Consider the following 22251-nt stretch of genomic DNA (forward strand, 5'->3'; position numbering starts at 1 on the left):
AAGTATCACTTTTAGGCTAGGGCCTGTTCTTAACAGTGAAGATGTGGCAATGAACAAAACAGGTAAAGCTTCTCATGTCATTTATATGTACAAGTGCATGTATATCCCATGTGTAACCTGTATCAGCTGGAGCAAGACTGAAGACAAAGCCATGTGTACTGGCATATATTTTTGTTGCTGTTGTTTTTATTAAATTTATTTATGTATTCACTTTACATCCCGAATGCAGCCCCTCCCTCCTCTCCTCTCAGTCCCACCCTCCTAGTCTCTTCCCCTTCCCTCCCTCCCCTTCTCCTCAGAAAAGGGAAGCCCTGCCCCATACCAACCCTCCCCTGTATATCCAGTCACACTAAGCACATCCTCTACCACTGAGGCCAGGCAAGGCAGCCCAGCTTTGGAAAGTGATCCAAAAGCAGGCAACTGCATCCACATCAGAGACAACCCCCATTCTAATCGCTAGGGGACCCACATGAAGACCAAGCTGCCCATTAGTTACATACGTGTAGGGGTCTGGGTTCAGTCCATACATGCTCTTTGGTTTGATGCTTCAGTCTCTGTGAGCCCCCTGGGCCTAGGTTAGTGGACTCTGTTGGTCCTCTTGTGGAGTTCTTGTCATCTCTAGGTCCTTCTATCCTTCCTCTCAGTCTTCTACAAGACTCCCCAAGCTCTGCCTAATGTCTGGCTGTGGCTCTCAGCATCTGTTTCAGTCTGCTGCTGGTGGAGCCTCTCAGAGGACAGTTATGCCAGGCTCCTGTCTGCAAGCGTAGCAGAGTAACATTAATGGTGCCAGATGCTGGCTGTCTCCCATGGGGTGGGTCTCAGGTTGGGCCAGTCATTGGTTGGCCATTCCCTCAGTCTCTGTTCAGTCTTTATCCCTGCCCATCTTGTAGGCAGGGTAAATGTTGGGCTGAAGGTTTTGTGGGTTGGTTGGTGTTCCCCTTCCTTCACTGGGGGTCCTGCCAGTCTAGGAGGTGGCCACTTCAGTCTCCACGTCCCCTACTGCTAGAAGTCTCAGCTGGAGTCACCCCATCTATGCCCAGGAGCCTACCCTGTCGCTGGTCTCCAGCTTGTCCCAGAGATGCCCCGCCCCCCAGTTTTTCTTCTCTCCTTGAACCCTCTCACCTCCTACCCCTGTTCTCCCCACATCTGATCCCCACTCTCGTTCCCCTCCCCACTTCCTCTCCCATTTAGTTGCCACATTTTATCTGTTTCTGATGTTAATTCCATTTCCCCTTCTGAGTGGGATTCAAGCATACTCCCTTGTGCCCACCTTGTTATTTAACTTCTTTGGATCTGTGGATTGTAGTATGATTATCCTGTACTATAGACTAATAACCACTTATAAGTGAGTATATACCATGTGTGTCTTTCTGGGTCTGGGTTACCTCAGTCAGGATGATATTTTCTAGTTCCATCCATTTGCCTTCAAATTTCATGATTTCCTTGTTTTTAATAGCTGAGTAGTATTCTGTTGTGTAAACGTACCATGATTTCTGTATCTATTCCTCAGTTGAGGGACATCTGGGTTGTTTCCAGTTTCTGGCTATTACGAATAAAGCTTCTATGAACATAGTTGAGAAAGTGTCCTTGTGGTATGGGTGGAGGCTCTTTTGGTGGTATAGCTCCGTCTTGAGGTAGAACTCGTCTCAATTTTCTGAGAAAGCATGGCATGTACTTGTAATCACAGCATTCAGGAAACCAAGGCAGATGGATTTCTGAGTTTAAGACCAAATAAAACAAGTGCTAGGGCACATAGGGATATACAACCTAGGTCATCTCAAAAGAGACAAAACCAAACCAGAAAAATTGAAACCCGACATATCAGGGAGAGAGCCTAAGGAGTGGCTAGACTGATGGTGTTAGAAGAAGCTGTTTGAGAGAGACAGAGAAGGCTTTCTGAGTAAGGAACACCAGCCCCGAGTGACATGAGCCCTGGACCATGTGGACCTCTGAGAAAGATGCCGGCTTCTGTCATATTCCAGGCATGGTGAGGAGAGTTAAGGATGCTATCTAGTTTGAACACTCACTCCTGATTTGTCCGGCGTGCTGAAGTGCCAGGTGGCACGCCCAACAAACTCAGAGGCCCAATAAGGTTTCAGGAACCTGACACCCCTCCAGAGTCGCCCACGCAGACAAAAGCCTGCCAAGCCATTTCTTCCATCTTCTCACTGCTCAGGCACAAGACTGGGAGCCTGGCTCCTATGGGAATTTCCAAGTCACACAAAAAAATTTTGATTCCTCTTTTCAGTTTGGTTCTTCCTCAGCATGAGGGTGTGATGGTTGGGGCTAAGACAGGGATGGAGAGTGGCTCATCAATGAAATGCCAGGACTCTTAGAGAGACATCTAAGCTTTTCTTCACGTGACTGCACACACACACCACACACACACACACACACACACACACACACACACACACAAAGAGAAAATTTTCAGGAACTGCCACTGAAAGGAGACAGTTTTGCTTTTACTTATGATTTCTCTCTTGTCTCGTGTCATCAGATGTCAAAAATCTGCTGAAAAATATTGCACTCTATGGGGGTAGGAACAAGCAATTTGGGGGAGGGAATATCCCATTATTTGGGGCCCAAAGAAATGAGCTGCTTCATGTTTCAGTGTTTATCAGGTTCAAGCAAGACCAGAGTGCAATAGGGCCAATGTGATCCCTGAGTGAGGTCAGAGCAACCAGAGGTAAGATTTTGGGCAGGCAGAGGGAGAGCAGACACACGTACAGAAGGCTTGATGTCCTGGGATCCCCTGTGTTTATGTCACTTAATTGAATTTATTTTTTGCAGTGCTCTGGAATGGGCAGGTATCATGTCCCCCTTTTACAGATGAGAAAAAAAAAAGATGTATCTCGGCAAACAGCTGAGCTGAGACTAGAATCTAAGTCAAGGGGAGCACATAGTCTCTGCTCTGTTATGCATCTTTTAGCTTTCCTGTATCCCTTAATGAGTCCAGGTCATAGCTTGATCTTTAGCTACAATAGCTCTCTGCAGGTTTATCTTTTTTCACTCCTGTCAGTTCTGACCCCAGTAGGAACTGGTGGCATTCAGCAAGGTTGCCTAAAGGGGAGGCTGAGAGTTCAGCTGCCTCTAATTAGGAACACAAACACTTTTCCTGGATGGCTGGTAAGACAGGAAGGTGCTATTGCCCCAGATCTTGCTCTCCAAGAGACAGTGGGACTGGCAAGGAGGCTGCACACATGGGCATCTTTGTGGCCATGGGGGCACAAGGCAAGCTAGGTGAAGATGATGGCACTGAGTTGGGGGCCTGAGGTCTTGAGCCTTAGAGGGACATTGCCTCTAAGCCACAACTCAGAGGTCTACACAGATGTGGAATTTTGTGGTATTGATATGTTCTAGGAGCTAATGAGTTGGAGTTTAGATACTGAAATGTTGGGTTTTGTGGCTATACTGATGAGGAAACATGCCTGATTGGGTTTTTTTTTTTTAATTTTTTGTCTTATATGGGCGGGTTTTTGTATACATGTATATGTGTGCAGCATGTAGGTGCCTGGTACCCAAAGAGGCCAGAAGGTGCCAGAATCCCTGGACCTGGAGTTATAGGTATTTATGAGCCACCTTGTGGTGCTGAGAATTGAAGAGGAGTCCTCTGGAAGAACAGCCACTGCTCTTAACACTGGGCCATCTCTGCAGCCCAAGGGATTGAGTTTTCAAATGGAACCCACTTAGCAAACCCAAGCTGTAGGATAACTACGTGCACAGATTATAGACAGCCAAGAGAAAGCCCGGACAGTGGGGCCATCTGGTAGCTAAGAGGGCAGACATAGTCCACAGTCCATAGGCCACAGCTGTGGCCCTGTGAGTCATTCCAGCCTGAAACCATGAGGTCAGTCCAAGCCCGGAGAGAAAGGGATTCTTTCTTTTTTGTTTCATTTTTTAGTTGTGTTCATTTGTGAGACAAAACCTTTTGTAGTGTAGGCTGGCCTTGAACTCCTTATAGTTAAGGAAAACCTTGAACTCCTGGTTTTCCTTCTTCTACCTCCCAATGTTGGGATTACAACCCTGTAGACTCTTTCTTTTTTATTGCTTACTTATTTATTTGTATGCACACACATGGTAGATGCATAAAGATCAAAGGACAACTTGCAGGAGTTGGTTCTCTCTTTCCGACATGTGCATCCCAAGGAACAAACTCATGGTGCCGGGTTTGTTCACAGTTGCCTTTATGTGCTGACTCTTTCTTAAAGTGGAAGAGCTCAGTGATGGGGCAAGGATGGAGGAAGGCAGTGTGGGCTCAGTTATTCCGGAACTGAATCCTAAAACTGGGGGAAGCAGTTACCTTGGTTTCTTTCCTGTGACTATAATAAGATGACCAGACAAAAGTAATTTGGGGGAGAAAGGGTTTGTTCTGCCCACAGTTTCCAAGTATAGTTCATCGAGGCAGGGGAGTCACAGCAGCAGGAACAGGAAACAGCTGGTGCCGTTACATCCTTGTCAAGAGAAACAGAGTAGGAATGCTTGTGTTTAGCTCTCCCTTTATACTATCTAGGACCCAGCTTAAGGAATGGCACCACCCACGGTGGGCAGGTCTTCCTGCCTCGATGAAATCAGGATGACTACTCCATAGGCATGGCAAAAAGCTGGTTGAATGAAAATGAGGACATGGCTGCTCCAAATATGTTCGAGAAGAAGCTTTTTATTGTAGATATGAGGGAAGGTACTGCCAGAGGCATCTGGAAGAGTACAGAGGATAAAGAGAAAGTAGCAGCAAAATAGACTGGGGCCATGAGAGGAAAGAGGGAGGAAGAAGAAAAGAGACAGGGACAAGAGAGGAGATTAGGAGAGGGAGAGGAATAAAGAGGGCAAGGTAGGGGCCAAGGACCAAGAGAGAATGTGCCTGAAGTGGCTGGATTATAAGGAATCAGAAGCTGGGGAAGGGAAGGAAAGCTCAGAAGCTGGAGAGGGGTAGGGTAGGGGCAGAGGGGTGAGAAAAGTGCTGAGAGGATCCAGGACTCTGTAACAGGTGCTTGCAATAATGAGAAAGCCAGGTGGCCAGCATGGGCATGGTAGAACAGTTATGAAGAAGCATCTGAGCAACTATGTTCACAGCAATATTATCCACAGTAATAGACAAGAGGTGGAAGCAGCCCAGATGTCCATCAGCAGATGAGTAGATATATCAAGTGGTGTGTGTGTGTGTGTGTGTGTGTGTGTGACAACATACACATTGGAAAAAGGATATATAAAATATATATTATATTATATTATATTATATTATATTATATTATATTATATACATAGACATATGGATAGATAGATGGTAGATAGATAAGGAGAGACAGATTATTTGGGACTGTCATTTCATATGGCAAGCAACTCTTGTCATATAACACACAATAAGTAAGCCTGGAAGACATAATATTAAGTAAAGCAGGCCAACTATAAAAAGACCAGCATGTCTAACGTAGATTCATAGAGGCAAATAGTAGCACGGTGGCTCCAGGGATGAGGCAAATGGAAAGCGAGTTTGTTGGTTAATGGGTACAGAGACTCATGACACATAGGAACAGCTCTGGAGATCTGTCTCACAACAGCAGAAGATATTTCTCCCTGTGAACTTAGAGATGGTCAATATAGTAAATTTGATGTATTTCTTTCAGGGCTGGCCTTCGAACCCAGGATCCTGCACATGGTATACCTGTGCCCCACCATTGAGCGACATCCCCAGCCTTTGGTGTTTTGAGACAGGGCCTCCCAATGTAAGACAAGCTGGCCTCAAACTTGCTATTCTCCTGTCTCCCAAGTGCTAGGATTATAGGTATCTAACATAGATGTGGTTGTATGCGGTTCTTTTCAACTACAACAAAAATAATAAATGATGACTGGGTGGTAGTGGTGGTGCACAGGCAGGAGGAGCTCTGGTCTACCGAGTGAGCTCCAGGACAGCCAGGGCTACACAGAGAAACCCTGCCTCAAAACCCCCAAAATAAATCAATAAACAAATGAACCCCACCATTTTATACAATTAAATATACAATAAAACAAATAATCATAAAAAAGTGTTGAGGCTAGGTGTGGCTGGGCACACCAGCAGGAGGGTCTTTTGAGTTTGAGGCCAGCCTCGTCTACACAGCAAGTTCCAGGACAGCCAGGGCTACATAGAGGGACCCTATCTCTAAAAATAACAAAACAAACAACAACAAAAACAAAATAAGTATTCAGGCAAAAGAAAACTCATTCTGGAGTCACTCATCGTGATTAGTCACTTTATAGAACATGAGAACTTGATGGCTCAATAAAGATAGAATTTTTTCTTACTTGTCTCTTCCTAGGTATTGGCCAAGTGTTCAAGTCGGTGAATGAAAAGGTTTCATTGTCCTGTGGTTACAACTTTTCCTTTGATGAGCTGGCCATACACCGAATCTACTGGCAAAAAGATGACAGAAAGATGGTGCTGAGCATCAGCTCTGGAGATAAGAAAGTGTGGCCGGAGTATCAGAACCGGACTTTATGTGACATCAGTAACAACTTCTCGCTCATGATCCTGGGCCTGCTCCCCTCAGACAGGGGCACTTACGAATGCGTCGTTCAAAAGAAAGAGAGAGGGGTTTATCTCCTGAGACACTTGAATTCTGTGGAGCTGTCCATCAGAGGTTGGTAAGATTCTCTGGTTTACTGATTGTAATGTCCTTATAGGCGTATGTCTATTGACGTAGGTGACAATTTTCACAGAGATGAATGGGTCTCACTTCAATTCTGAAAACTGAGTCTCCAGTTTTATAGAAAACCAAATTGTTCAAGGTGGAAACATCTATCAATGCACTTTTCTTGTACCAGAAACAATCCCAGGCCGCAGAAGCCATCACAGGCACGATACTGGTTTGAAATGCCTTCTGACTTGCAGGACATAACTTGGATGTTATGTGGCTGTACTGTGAGATGCATTGGAGAAGTACCTATCCTATTCTGGGTAATAAGTTAATTAGGTCACTTTTTTTGTTTTACTTTTCTGAATAATTCATACTCCTGCCTTTGTTCATAAGATATCCTTACCTTTTCCACTAAAAGTGGCCAAAACTTGTGTTAACTGAATCATATGAGCTACAAAAGGCTGATCCTTTTAACTGTGTGTGTGTGCACGTGCGGGAGTGCTCACAGCAGCCTAAAGAAGGTGTTGGATTGCCCTGGAGCTGAATTTATAGGCAGTTGTGGGCCCCCAATGTGAGTGCTGGGAACTGAACTTGTGTGCTCTGCAAGAGTAAGTTAAGAGTAGGTACTATTAACTGCTTACCCATCTCCCCAGTCCCAAAGGGCTAATCTTTAGATGGTTCACAGACTTGCAAGAGCTTCAAAGTAGTTCCTCTGAGCAGGATGTCTCATGGAAGGGTGAGGAGACAAAGCTGAGGCTCTTGTAAGCTCAGTCAGACATGAAAAGGTGGCTCTTGCAGAGCTAACTATTTCTCAGAAGAGCAGAGAGCAGAAATGAACAAACATGAGTTGTGACTGAGAACGTAAGGTGTGTGGATTTGCTCCTCCAGGTTAGAGCCCAGGATGTCTGGTTAGAGGAAACAATGTGACCTTTTTATGTTGGCTAGCAGGTAGTAATTTGGTTGAATTTTCTTACGGTAGTAAGTAGAAATAATAATGCCAATCATAAACAGCTCAGGAAAACATCCGACCTTTTTGTCTCAGCCTGGGACCACAGGCATGTACTACCACACTTCACTTGAGCATGACACTTTTAAATCTAAGTCTAACCTCCCAAGGTTGTCATAAAGGGAATAATTTCCAGAAACAGCTAAGAGGAACTCAACAAACGTCAGTCCTCTTTTCTCCTCATACAACAGCAAGCAGCACGTCAACGTTTCCCACACGAATCTCTTCCTTTCTCTATGCTCCCACCTCCCTCAAGGTGGGAGACAACTGACGTGACCAGTTCACACCAGTGGTTTTACTAATGACTTTTTGGAGACTCGCAAATTGAACCTTATGTTGACATTCTCATTGAAGCTTGATAATTCATTTAACATAAGCCTAAGCACACAGAACTGTACCTGTGTGTAACTGTATGCTTGCTCTGTCTCTAGCTGACTTCCCTGTCCCTAATATAACTCAGTTTGGAAATCAATCTGCCGACATGAAAACGATAATCTGCGAAACCTCTGGAGGTTTCCCAGAGCCTCGCCTCTCTTGGTTGGAAAGTGGAAGAGAATTAAGGGGCATCAATACAACCGTTTCCCAGGACCCTGAATCTGAACTGTATGCCGTCAGTAGCAAACTGGATTTCAATGCGACCTACAACCGAAGCATTGTGTGTTCCGTCGCCTATGGCAAATTTGAAGTGTCGAAGAACTTCACCTGGAAAAAACGTAAGCAGCATTACACTGGAAACTGTTCACTAGCTAGCATCTGGAAGTATTACCCAGCCAGCTGCACTTGAGGATCGAACGTACTGACTTTGATGATAATTTTAGTCATTTTAGACATTCAGGATGTGAGCCACTATGCCTTATTGACATCACTGACCAAGTGTAATGGTGATATTACTAGACTAATTTTAGTTTCTTTTAATAAATATTCTAAATTTTACAGGCCTAATAATTGCTAACCATCAGGCGGTCATTTTTCAATTTAGGTAATGTCTTTTTTGACAGCACGAGGTTTTGTCCTTTTTTACCCTGCCCCCAACACACACAAACCCTAGCCCCAACTTTGGCATTTTCCTTTAGGGTACCCTATCCCAGTGGTCCCATGCTATCAAATCATTGTCTTTTTTGGAGTGGAATTTTGTTTTTAGAACTACTGGTTCAATCTGGGTGTGCATTCAGAGCACTGCAGTGTTCAGCATACCCAAAGCCCTAGTTTGATCCCACGTACTGCTTCATCCAGAGTCAAGTCTGGTAAAGTTATGTGACAGTCATCTTTGAGGACAATGCCTGGAGGTGAACACCGGTATATAAACATATATAATTTACTTAGTAATTTCCTAAGCTTTTATATATATCTATATAAATTACGGATAGAAAGCTTAGGAAATTCCCTTTCTCTAAAGGTGAAAATAATAAGATGAAGAAGTTGTTTTTATACAAATAGATATATCTTAAATTCATGGCATATTATCATGAAACTCAGATACTTGAAATGCACATCCAATTTGAACAGCTGAGTTTACAGACGCACACTAGAGCATACCCTCCCACCTCAGCCCCACCCTAAGGATATCTGATATGTCTGCACAGTACAGAAGCAATGCTGGGTGGCAGTCTTTGGCACACATGCACGGAATACGGGCTGTAGCATGACTATGCCTTCTTTTTTATTTACAGTTAGTTCAGGGGGCTTACGAGTTCAGAGTTCAGTCTAGTGTGTGAGTTGTCCTATCAGATCTGAGATTGATTCTTTTAACTATCTTCCTTTGTAGGTAATAAGAAAATTTCCTGCAAGCATTAAATTGTCTTGGCATGATTTTAACACTCAAAACTCATCTCTCAGTCACTTTTTATGTGTTCCAATACTTTATTTTAAAAAGCCTTGGCTCATAAAGTAAACATGGTTTATTAATTCATGGTATATTTTTACTTTATAGCTATATCACTAACAAATTCTATATATATATATTTTTAAAGGTGGGGTTTATATTGAGTTTAATCAGTACCCATAGCCTGAATTTACTTTGGATGCTGCTTTGAAGTATGGGTACATGTGAAATTTAGAACAAAAGTTGCTGAAGCTTTTCTAGAAAAGAATTCTAGAAAATTCTAGATAGTGTTTTGCTTCACATCCTTGCCAGCATGTGCTGTCAAGTTTTTAATCTTGACCATTTTGATGGAATCTCAGAGTCGTTCTGATTTGCATTTGATGACTAGGGGCGTCGAACATCTCTGTAAGTGTTTCTCCTCTGTTTAGCTCTGTATTCATTTTTTTTTCACTGGATTATCATCCCAAATGGTAAAGGGGAAAGTTGAGAACAAGTTACCGGTTAGTATTTCTGGTAAGCCACCCCGAGAAGCCAGAGGCCGTGTTGCTAATATTCCTTTTAAACTGTATCCCTATCTTTTCTTCAGATGTTGGTATTTCTCAAAAATACTGAGAAATAAATGGGATAGCTGCCATCCCAACGGGGAGGACTGGGTGGCAGCAACACACGCGCCAATCTCTTTCTTCCCCGGCCCAGGCAGTCTCTACATTCCTCTTCACCCCTATGAGTCTGGAAGCTCATCAAAAGCTACACCACAAAGCTGTCTTCCAGGATAGTCCCCTAAAACCAATTTTTAGCCATTGTTAGTTCTTCTAAAGAAAAAAAAAAAAATGAAGTGCTGCCTCCTGAAGTGCCAACTCCTGAATCTTTTCTTTATTTTTGTTTTTCGAGACAGGGTTTCTCTGTGTAGCCTTGACTGTCCTGGACTCGCTTTGTAGATTAGGCTGGCCCCGAACCCAGAGATCTACCTGCCTCTGATTCTCTAAGTGCTAGGATTACAGGTCTGTGCCACCATGCCCCGCTGTGCCTCCCGAATCTTAAGGCAGCACTGTGTGAAGTATAAGAGTAATCTACCGTAATAAGAACATAATAAGAAAATATCAAAAATATCAATTTGAGATTTTTTAATAATTTTTAAAATAAGATATTACTGAAGTTTAAGTATAGATAAAACAATTGTCTATTTTTTCTTGTATTTATTAAACTTTTACTTTATTAAAAAAAAGAGTGAAGTTGGAGGATGTGAACAGAACATGCAAGAGAAAGGAGGTGCAACAGAGCTAGAGGAGAAAAAAGTAGGTATATCTAGATTATGACATAACTAGTAAGACCCGGCCATATATAGAAATGAGCTGTGAAGACAAGATTTCTTTTGAGGTTTCTCCTTCCAGTCTTTCTTCACATCAAGTTATCTCAGTAAGTGCAAAAACTCAAGTTAACTTTTTTCATACCCAATATCTATATCATTTCAACATAGAACTGTACAAGAGAGTGCTAGCAGCTGCGTGTCTGTGAGATAGATCCGACAAAGTGAAAGGCTCCCCACAGGTGCATACTGAAGCGGCAGAGGATGGGAACCTGACAGCACATGACAACTGATACTACTCCTTTCTTTCCACAGCCCCAGAAGCACCTCCTGATAGAAAGAACACAACTTGGATTACTACAAATGTGGCAGTTTCAATATTACCAGCAATAGCAACAGGAATAGCAATACTACTAATAATCTTTGCAGTGTACCGTAAGTACTACTTTTATAATCATCATCAATTCCTGGAAGTCAGACCCCACTAGTGGGTTTCAGCGTATTGTTTGCCTATCAGTCTAGTTTCTGCTCATATTTGTAGCAAGTCTATAGCAACTTTAGATTCTTTTTTTTTCTCTCTCTCTATCATCAAGTTCTGTCTATGAATTGTAAAAAAAAAAAAAATCCTGGACCCCTCCCTACTGTATGTGTAGTATTCTTCTAGGCATTCAAATTCCAAAGACAAGAAACCACTGCTCTTAAAATCCAGTCTGAAAGCTAACTATACTGGCACAAATCTGTAATCTGCATTCATGAAACTTAAACAGGATGTCGGAAAGCTAGAAACTAGACTGGGTTACACAGAAACTTTGAGGTTATAGCAATACCCTGCCTTAAAAAGGAGGGCTACATTTTAGTTTAATCCTGTTGATTTTCTGTGACTTTGTATTTTCTTGGAGACACCAATGACTGTGAACTACTTTGACTGACTGATACTCTAACCTTTAGACTTTAAGGACAGGTAGAACGACAAGATTTGGAGGAAAAGCCTTTCTTTGGAAGAGGTCACTAACACTTGATAGATGCCATGAATGGGTTTTTTACCAATCCTTATTTCCTCAAACCACATTTTTGTATAAAAGGTGGAGCAGTTGATTAGAAGAGATTTCTAGGACAGTCTAGGTTTTAAATTTGGGGCCTTACACATAGCCTGCCCTCAGTCTTTGCAGGTGACTAAAAAGGGCTTTCTATTTCATACCTATAGCTATAATCACCCTGAAGTTATCAACTAAGAGGAGTCACTTATACCAAGCAAATAAAATTAGAAGACCAACATCTGATGACTTTATCACCTTCAGCATACAAAAAAAGGTCAAAGTTCAGATAGGAGTTATCAGATATTATCGTAAGAAGAAACCAAATTGAAGCCATTTTGAATTAAACTTCCATTTTGAATAGGTGTCAAACAAAGTTTAAGTTCCCAAGACTTCCCTGGATGACTGACATCCTGGTTGGCAGGTTGAGACACGAATGCTCGGCAAGTCACCCTACCACAGTTGAGCAAACCAATCAACAAGAACAGGATAAGTGTACCACAAAGAAATGATCCTAGGAAAGTCCCCATCCCTGAATCCTGATTGGTGGAAAATGTGCATGGCACGGATGATTACCGCTTTCTGGGCCAAATAATACTTTGTTACAGTAGTATTCTACTATATAAAGGATGTTCCTCAGCTTCCTCAGCCTATTTCAACCTACAGCAGTAACAACAAAACATCCTTCAGGAGTTACCAAATGCCCTTGGAAATGGGATGTGTGTTGGGGATGTAATTGGAAACCCTCCTGGTTCAAGAACCATACTCTAGGTGTAAGACAGTAGGAAGGCTTGCTGAAACGCAGACATGATTTATGGGATCTTCAGCTGTTGTTATAGTTTATGTTTATCTTTAAGACTGTCGCAGAAGAAGAAATGTGGTAAGCAGAAGAGAAAACAACAGCATTTACACTGGGCCTGCAGAAGTCTCAGCAGAACAGACTGTCTGAAGGTAGCCATCTACTTTCCTTTATTCCTCCTCTACCCAAGTGGGACACATGATATTGATGTGGATCATGAGGTACAATCTTCAGCACTGTGCTAGTTAATCTTTTGGAGAACTTGACACAAGATGAGAGTTATCTGGGAAGAGAAAACCTTAAAAAAAAAGGTTTTCTGTTGCCTGTGAGCAAGTTTGTTGAACATTTTCTTGATTGATGATTGACGTGGGAGGGCCCAGAGCATTATGGGTGGTGTGGTCCCTGGGCAGGTGATCCTGGGTGCTATAAGAAAGAGGGCTGTTAACATGAAGGGAGGGGCCACAAGCCTTCCCCCAAACAACACGGACAGGCCTGTCAGTCCAACACCTTACTCATAGTACCAATTTCTGTTCTAGTTGGGTTTCCAGAGCTGTGATAAAACACTGACCAAAGGCAATTTTGGGGAGGAAAAGGTTTACTTCACATTACAGGTTATAGTCCCCATCACTGAGGTAAATCAGAAGAGAGACTCACGCAGGAAACAAAGCAGGAAGCAAAGGCCGTGAAAAGTGAAAAACTGCTGCTCTTTAGCTTGCTCCCCATAATTTGCTCAGCCCCCTCCTTATTTATTTATTTTAAATTATTGTTTTTACATCTCAACCAGTTTCCCTCCCTCCTCTTCTCCCAGCCCCTCTGGAAGGTGGGGAATCACCGCTCTGGCCCCACTCCATCCATTCCTCCTCCATTCCTCTTCAGAAAAGAGCAGGCCTCCCACAGATGACAAACTAAACATGGCATATCAAGTTGAAAAGGCCATGTTGTTTGGGGCAAGGATTGTCGATATGTTAAAAACTCTGGAAAAGCCATTGATGCTTAACGTTCAGTGCTTAATGGAATGTTCTGTGGAGTTTGGAAAATAAGAGTGTTAGGACTAACGCAAGTGATGAAGGCTTGTGAAGTGTCACAGGGAAGTTTTTGAGTTTCTCATACATTCTATCAGGATTCTTATTGTGATGTACTTGTGCTGAGAATGTGCGATCTCTGGCCTGATGGGGCTTAAGAATCAGCTGTGATTAACAAGAGCTCAGCATCACTGAAGTGGAGCCTTTGCTTTACTGGGACAAGTGATGGTGGTTAGCTGGGGTTGAGAAATCAGCTGTGATGAAGAGACTGGTATCACTGAGGCGAAATCTACTGAGAAGTATTTCTTTGGACTCAGCCCACGGACGCTGTGATCCATGGGAGTCAAGGTTGCATGTCAAGCTGGTAGCAGAACTTAGCAACATCCAAGAGTCTTCTGTATGGGACTGGTTTTGAAAGCTTGAAGTCATGGAGAGCAGCTGAGGCTTGGCATTGTGTGAGGCCACTTGTGAAGGTGAAGTCACAGTTGCAGTGGTGACCTCAGATACTAGAGATACCAGCATCATGGAATGACCACCAAGGACAGAAGCAGGGATAGAGTGGGGTTGCCTTGAGCCTACCAGGGTAAGCTCCATGTGCTGCAGAGCCAGAGACAGAGCTACTCAAGCCCTTTGAAGCCCAATCATGAGTTCAAGACATTGAACACTGAATGTTTTACTGTTGAGCTTTGGTTTTCGTTTGATCTAATTCTGTTCTGGTTCTCCTATGTTGGAATAAGAAGTATTTATCTTAGTTTTTAGTTTTTAGTTATTTGATTGTTTTTAGATTATGATTATATCATTTCCCCCTTTTCCTTCCTTTTCCTCCCATATACTTCTCCTTGCTCTCTTTCAAATATGTCTTAGTTTTAATTTAAAGTTGAGACAGTTTTAATTTAAAGTTGAGACTTTTGACTTTCAAAGTGATGTTGAAATTTTAGAAACTGGACTTGAATTGTTTTATTTGTGGTTTTTGTTTGTTTGTTTTTTGACACAGGTTTTTCTCTGTAGCCCTGGCTATCCTGAAATTCACGAAATCCGCCTGCCTCTGCCCCATGGGTGCTGGGATTAAAGGTGTGAACCACTGCTGTGCAGCTATTTGAAAATTAAAAAAAAATGTTGGGACTTTCAAAGTTATATAGCATTTTATACTGTCATGTTAACATGAGATCTTGGGGATACACAAAAAAAGGTTATGGCTTAAAAGTGATGTATTTGTCAAGATAACAGAGATTCAGTTGTGCTGGTCAGGTTTTTTGTTAACTTGACACAAGCTAGGGTCATCTGAGAAGAAAAAAAAACCTTATTTAAGCAGTTGCCTCCATCAGATTGTAGACAAGTCTGTGGGGCATTTTCTTCACTGATAATTGATGTGGGAGGCGGCCTAGCCCACTGTTGGTGGCGCCATCCCTGGGCAAGTGGTCCTGTGTGGCCTAAGAAAGCAGGAAGAGCATGCCCTGAGGCATAAGCCATTAAGCAGCATTCCTCAAGGGCTCTGCTTCAGTTCGTGTCTTCAGGTTCCTACCTGAGTTTCTGCCCCGATTTCTCTCAACGATGGATTGTAAGTTTAAATAAACTCTCCACTCCAAGTTGCTTTTGGCCAATGTTTTTATTATCACAGCAACAGAAACCTGTTGTTGGAAATATGGTGTTGGGCTATATAATGTTTATTATTAGCCCTATAATTATTATTATTATTAACCCACTATCAGAATCACTAACACACAGACCTCTGTTAGATTTTATAATTGTTCTATTTACATTGCGCTGGGCAGATATTCCACCTATGCTGTCTCAAAAACCTCACTATTCATCTCCCAGCCCCCATCCAATGCCATCAGCCTTAACCATTCCTATTTGGCCTATCTCCCATCCATAATTTTATAAATAATTGCTTATTCTTCATCTGGATCACTTTCTCCATCCATGCCATCCTCAAAGTCCTTTCTCTCAGCCCACATGGTTCCTTCTCCATGCTAAGCCATCAGGGCATCCTCCTTCCTCCTCTCTTCCTGTCTCCTTCTGGTGATTTCCTGTCCTCAAAGGCACCAGAACCTTAACTACGCCTATCTCCTGCCCTGCTCAGGTATAGGTAACCAATAGGAGCTATGTCTTAGGCAGGTTTACACAAAAAGGATAGATGTATCCAGGCAAGAACCAGATCTTGAGGGCCAGTAATTAGCATCAAAATACAAGCATTAATCTAACCCCCAACAGAAACCCAACTAAAATAAGCACCAAATCTGAACTTTTACATGTGACCTCAACTCCTCAGAAAATTTAGTCAGACTGGAGGAGTTTGGGATCCCTTTTCTTTTCTGACACATGCCAATGCTTATCTAATATATTCCTTTACTATGACGTCTGCCACCACGATGCATTCCCCTTGTTGTGGTTTGAACAGGAATGGCTCTCACAGACTCATGTATTTGAATGCCTGGCCCATAGGGAGTGGCACTATTAGGAGGTGTGGCCTTAGAGGAAGTGTGTCACTGTGGGGGTGGGCTCTGAGGTCTTCTACTCTCAAACTACGCCCAGTGTGACACAGTCTCTTTCTGTTGCCTGTGGATCCGGATGTAGAGCTCTCAGCTTCTTCTCCAGTACCATGTCTGCCTGCATGCCACGTTTCCCACCGTGACAATAATGGACTAAACCTCTGCAACCATAAGCCAGCCCCAATTAAATGTTTTACCTTGTAAGAGTTGCTGTGGGACATGCAGACCACGTGTATGGTCTGGGAAAGAGGCCCACAGACCTGCTCTCCACTACACGGCAAGGGCCAGCAGCAGACACAGAGCCCTGCCTGCCACCACTCAACGAAGCGCAGGTGGAGAAAGATATCCAGAGAACCACCTACTGCCATGCCACAGGGGTTGGCTGTAGATACCTAGAGGCCCACCATCCGCATGGTTCTCCTGCAGTGGGGGAAATGACAAAGTGCAATTATGTGATGGACAGAATGAAGAGAAAGAGAAGTGGAACACTAAGTGTTATGAAGAGAGATGGAACTGGAGACACGAGGGTGGAAAGTAGACTGTTGCGTGTAGCCAGGCCTTCCACCTGAGGCCGTGGTGAAGAGCCATCTCATGCTGCCACTGAGGGCCTTGTCTGAGTTTGTGGCTTCACAGCAACAGGGGTCAGTGTTGATATCCATGGCTCTTATTACCACTAGAGAACATGGGAATGCCCCTGATCTGGGCACTCACCTGGGACCATGTGGATGTTCAGGGACTGTGCAGAACTGGCTCTACCCCTCACTGGCTGTGTCGCTCTGGAGAGCTGGCTGTGACCTCTAGCTACAGCACACCAGAGATGGCCTTGGTGGTGGTGGCACAGGTGAGCCAGCTCTGAGAGTGTGAGAGCAGGAAGAGCTGGCCCAGACCCTCACCAACTGCAGCACTCGGAAGAGTAGGCCCCTTGCCTTGACTGGGCACTACAATGGAGCTGGCCCTGAAGGCATGGATGTAGGTGAGCCAGCCCTGAGAGCATAAGAGCAGGAGAGCCAACCCTGCCTCCTGCTGATGGCAGCACTGGGTGGTCTAGCCAGAGCATTGCTGGAGAGCTTGCCCTGGTAGTGCAGATAAGGGACAGCCAACCAGCTGACCAGCTCATTCACCACCCAAGCCCAGATCCAGGGCTTTGAATTGGCCCACCCCCAAATCTACATCATCTGTGAACTGTTGGGGCCAGTGAAAGGGTCAGTCCTGCTACTCCAAAGCTGCAGAATCTCCACAACACAGGCAACATCAGGAGTCCTGGTGAGGATCCAATATTGATGGTGTTACAGAAGCCAGAGACCAAGAACCAGACCAATGACTCATTGCAATGACAACATTTGTAAGTGGAGATGTTTGGACAGAGGGACATACTATAGGACATACTGTGACACACTACAGCTTCCACCATGAGATGCTTTCTATGCTTTGTTTTATTTTGTTTGTGTGTTTTATTGGGGGGGGGGAAGGTTACAAGGATAGAGGGCAGATATGAGGGGACAGGGAAATGAATGGGACTGGGGTACATGATGTGAAACTCACAAAGAATAAATAAAAACTTAAAAAAAGAAAGTTGCCATGGCCATGGTCATAGTGTATTTTCACAGCCATTGTTTGCCAGTTCCTGGGGTATAAAACACGGATCCAAGTTTCTGAAGTGACTGACATCCTTGGCCAGCTTCCTATTCTGAACACCCATGTTTCCTTGCATCTCTCAACTGTTGATGAATACAGCTTTGGATTACTTGTACAAACACATTGTCTTTGAGTTCTCTCTTACTGACAGATTCATCCAACTGATATACCACTGGGCCAAATTTCATTTAAAAAGTTATTCTGTCATGTCCTTTTCCCATTCGGAAACTCAGAAAAGAATCCAGGGTCTGCAGAAGCTTCAAAGCTTCTGACTCTAAATTTACAGTCAAAATGTCCTCCTCTCCACTGTTTTTCATGACATGGTTTCCAGTCATGTGAAATTACTAGATGCCAGAGGGGGAAATCAACATTTGGATTTGGTCCTATAACCAAATAAAATATGGAGAATTACTACTGAAGTCCCAAATGCTCTTTCAGTTAATGGAGTGAACACAGCATTAACTTTTGTGTTTATTACAGCTAATATACTTATCAACTTTGTGTTCCCCTGAAACTTCATGGTCTTTTATGTAAAAGAGCACTGGAACTTTGAAATCTGAGTCTGAACTGAATAGGTAGTACATAGCTCTAACCCTGTAATGGCAGCACGCAGGAGGCAGAGGCAGCCAGTTCTGCACAGTAAGTTCCAGCCAGCCTTGGTTAAAAAGCAAATCCTATCTCAGGAAAACAGAAAGCAAACCAATTTAAGGTTGATATTAAGTCCAAGACAGTTATAACCTCCATGCAGAGTTAAACCCTTAAATTTGGAGTTTGGAATAGCACCATCATAAGAAATGAGAATTTGAAGAATTTGCTTTAATGAGAGAGAGAGAGAGAGAACAAGCCAGGCATAGTAGCACATGTCTTTAATCCCAGCACTCAGGAGGCAGAAGCAGGTAGAGGCTAGTCTGGTCTACATAGTGAGTTCTAGGACAGGCAAGATTAGGTGGTTTGGTGGAGGCTAGTCTGGTCTACACAGTGAGTTCTAGTATAGGCAAGATTATAATAGTGAGACCCTGTTTTTAAAACAAAAAAAAATTATAGAAAAAGATAAATAATGTACTTTTTTGCAGAATCGCTATTTTATCTTATAAAAAAGCTACATATGTAAGATCTTTCTATCTCCTTTGGAAGATAAATATAAGGCTCTCAGAGGTTGAGTGATTTGACTGAGCTCCTTGTATTGGCATTAGTTCTTCTTTGGTTCCACTACTGGGTCTGTGGTGAGGCAGATGGTCATGGTGAGGGTGCAGTGGGACAGAATAGCTCTTTTCACTGCAGTCGGAAGCAGAAAGAAAGGAGGTGTGGCATAGAACAAGAAACAGCTTTCCAGGCCATGGTCCCCAGTAACCTGTTCCTCCAAGTTAGCCCCAACGCCTACTTTTCACCATCCCTAGCAATGTCGTCATAGTAGGACTAGGTCAAAGGCCTCAGGGTCCTGCGCTTCTGACAAGCCACTGGCAACCAAGCTTCTAACGGTAGAGCCTTTGGGAGAACACTGCATCTCGACTATAATCATCATACAGGTGAAAAACAAACCAAACATCAAGTTAGATGACTACTTCTGCTATTTTACTCCACAGCAACCCATGTGTGTGTTTCCCAAAGCAGTGTCTCAAATTCCTTTCCTATTTTCTTTTCATTGAAACATATTACTCCTTAGAATGCCTTTCCACTATGTTTCTCCCTTTCGGTTCTGTGATGAAGTTTCCACAACTCACACCTTCTGGACAATCTGCCATACTTCAGAAACAAGTTATGAATCCAACTTTCTATACACTGCCTTCTATGCCATCTTGTTGAGTTCATGCAGCTCCACCTATGGATTTTTAGTACATCACATACTACCTGGGTTTCAAATGCCCTGTATCACATCCTTATAACCTTATAAGATTATAACCTTATTGGGAAAAGCAACCATGTCTGACATCTTTACCATACACACAGTAGATTGTCTGCAACAACATGTGGTTATTTGGAATGCCTGGTCCTTAATAACAATTTGCTTGGTGAATACTTGCTGCATTTCATGTAATAAAAATTAGGCTATTTTTGTATTCCTTATCAAGATTAATATCTATTATGTTACCTCAAATTAAATACATAGTTGGCCTTGAGAGTTAAAGCATAGTATTTTTCTTTCTTGTAAAAGCTAAGGTTGAAACATTCATCTATTTCTTCTTTCCTCAGGTCTCTCCTACATTTGCAGCTGACGTCATCTGTAACCGTCTTCAGAAATCTAGGACTGCCAAATCATACCCTGCAAACATTCTTTAGGTGAAGCCTCTTCAGTAGTTTTGCAGAATATGGAGGAACAGTAGTTCTGTTGCTTGAGAAAGTAGTTTAGAGACTGAATTCTTTGTGGGAAGAAATGTTAGGGAACACTAACACATCTGACCCCGACAATACCTCTTCCCCACACTCACTTGTTGTTTTAAGATAGGGTCTTACCCTGATGCTCAAGGTGACCTAGGAGTCACTTTGCAGCCCAGGCAGGTTTCAAATGTGCAGCAATTCCCCTGTACCAGTTTCCTGAGTGCCACAATTACAGGTGTGAGCTACCACACTTAGCAGAACACTAGCTGAATTAATGAAGACACTGAGGCTCCAGGACAAAACCTGAATTGTGAAAGCTTGTAAGAATCCAGATTTCCTGGCTCGACTGCTCTTCACAGACCCTAAGCTTGAAGACAGGGTGTTTGTTTGTTTGTTTGTTTGTTTTAATTTAAAATGCTTTTAAGCAAAAGGCTTAGTGTGGGATTCAGAATATTGCTTACTAGTAAGACTTGACTACCATCTCTGAAGCCTTGGGTAGTTTTTGTTTTTTTTTTTGTTTGTTTGTTTTGTTTTGTTTTGTTTTAAGGCCTATTGGCCTCGTATAATTTGTAGGAAATGTGTCATTTCCAGCCAGCATTTTTCATGTATTTTTCTTTTCATCCTTTCATTTTCTCAAGTTCAAGAGAAAATACAATTATCCAAAATTAAATTTTTCTATACCTAAGATGAATGTATGCCTTTCACACGTCAAAGGAAAGGTCAAGTTGGAGGCAAAGTTCATAATTTACTAGTTCACATTGGACTTGCAATCTCTTTAGGCAAGTTTGCCCTTTTACTTACTTGAGACAGTTCTCATTTAAAATGAGATTATTTACTAAGTAGTGATCTATCCTCAAATAATGATTGAGGTGATAACAGCCTTCCACACAGCTTCCTTAGGTTCCCTGAAGTGGCTTTTGTGCTTGGTATAGATCTGCTACAGTGGAGAACTGAAGAGCAGTATGTTCGTCAGACACAGTAGCACATGCCTGTAATCCCAGCACTCAGAGGGCTATGGCAGGACTGAATTCCAAGTAGCATGGCTGCACAGTAAGACCCTGTCTGAGACCCACTTACTTCTCCCACTGACCCCCAAACGGAGGGAACATAAGAAGTAACTAACTGCTGCTTGTATGTTGAAGGAACCTTTTTCTCTGAAATTGTCACCTGCAACTTACTAGGTCAGCAGTGGACAAAGTCAAGACAGATATTCTTGTCTAAAAAATTGGAGTTGGACATGAAAAGACAGCCAAGTTTCTCAATGGGACTGGATGTTTAGTTTTAGGGACTCTAATGGGGTCAGATTTTGTTGTACAGTCTGAGAAACAGGTCCATTTTTATATGGGTGCTTCAAAACCAAGTCACTAAAGGAAATAAAAACAGTATACTGACAAGAAATTAACAAAACACTGAAAACAAAACCAATGAAAAGTGGGAGGGAGCTGCTGCATTTAAGTCTCAATTATCATTGGGGTGGCCAAAGACCCCCCCCAAAAAAGGGGAAACTTAAAAAAGTACATTATATTAAATTATTGATTACATTTGATGTTAGTTGTTTTTAGAGTTATACTCTGGTTTTATTCCTCAAATATTTTTATGGTAAATGTAAAATTATTTTTTAAAGCAACTCTTTAGTTGTATAATTTTTAGTTTGAAGATTTTACCTAAAGTTAAAAAAAAGATTTTGCCTATGTCATTATGAATAAAACAATAACTAGAATGTCTACTTGCCAATATGTCATCAATTTATAAGTGGGATAATTATGAAAGACATGATTTATGAGAATGGTCCTAACACATATGTTAACAATGTGCCAACATATCAGTGCGGAGGTCTTTCCTTATAGCTATGAATATTTATTATCATATAGGCACTGTACTAAAACTTTTGTTGGAAAAAAAATTCTCTCTCTCTCTCTCTCTCTCTCTCTCCTTCTTTCTTACCACACTTATCAACACAAAAGACTTTGTAGGCCCAAAGCTGTGGGAGCTTCTCCCAGCTAGCTTGGAAGCAATGACTTCTGGAGTAGATGACAGAAGGCTCATTCCCATAACTGACCAACTAGCTACAAAACTGAGGTTCAAGCACCTCCTTGTGTCATGAGTTTGCTTGATGAATGACAGGGTGCAGGGAAACAAACTTACTGGTCTGCTGTAAAAGACATCCCAGTGAGAACACGCACTGGGTGAAGCACGGGAAAGAGT

General features: G+C 42.6%; 1 protein-coding gene across 5 annotated transcripts in view; it reads left to right on the top strand.

Moving 5' to 3' along the window:
- Cd80 (CD80 molecule) overlaps window positions 1–21766 on the top strand; it is a 30248-nt gene extending 8482 nt beyond the window's left edge. For 2 of the 5 annotated variants that reach the window (XM_021648598.2, XM_060370384.1), the window contains 4 exons: window positions 6297–6617; window positions 8052–8333; window positions 11064–11183; window positions 12640–18357. In XM_021648598.2, the coding sequence (XP_021504273.1) occupies window positions 6297–6617; window positions 8052–8333; window positions 11064–11183; window positions 12640–12731 (815 nt within the window). In that variant the 3' untranslated portion in view covers window positions 12732–18357. Of the gene's footprint in view, window positions 1–6296; window positions 6618–8051; window positions 8334–11063; window positions 11237–12639; window positions 18358–19920 lie in introns of those variants that run through there. The other 3 variants (XM_060370385.1, XM_021648596.2, XM_060370386.1) reach the window with 3 other exon arrangements.
- Window positions 21767–22251: the final 485 nt, after the last annotated feature.

Source organism: Meriones unguiculatus, chromosome 17, assembly GCF_030254825.1.
Source record: "Meriones unguiculatus strain TT.TT164.6M chromosome 17, Bangor_MerUng_6.1, whole genome shotgun sequence".
NCBI classification, from domain to species: Eukaryota; Metazoa; Chordata; class Mammalia; order Rodentia; family Muridae; genus Meriones; species Meriones unguiculatus.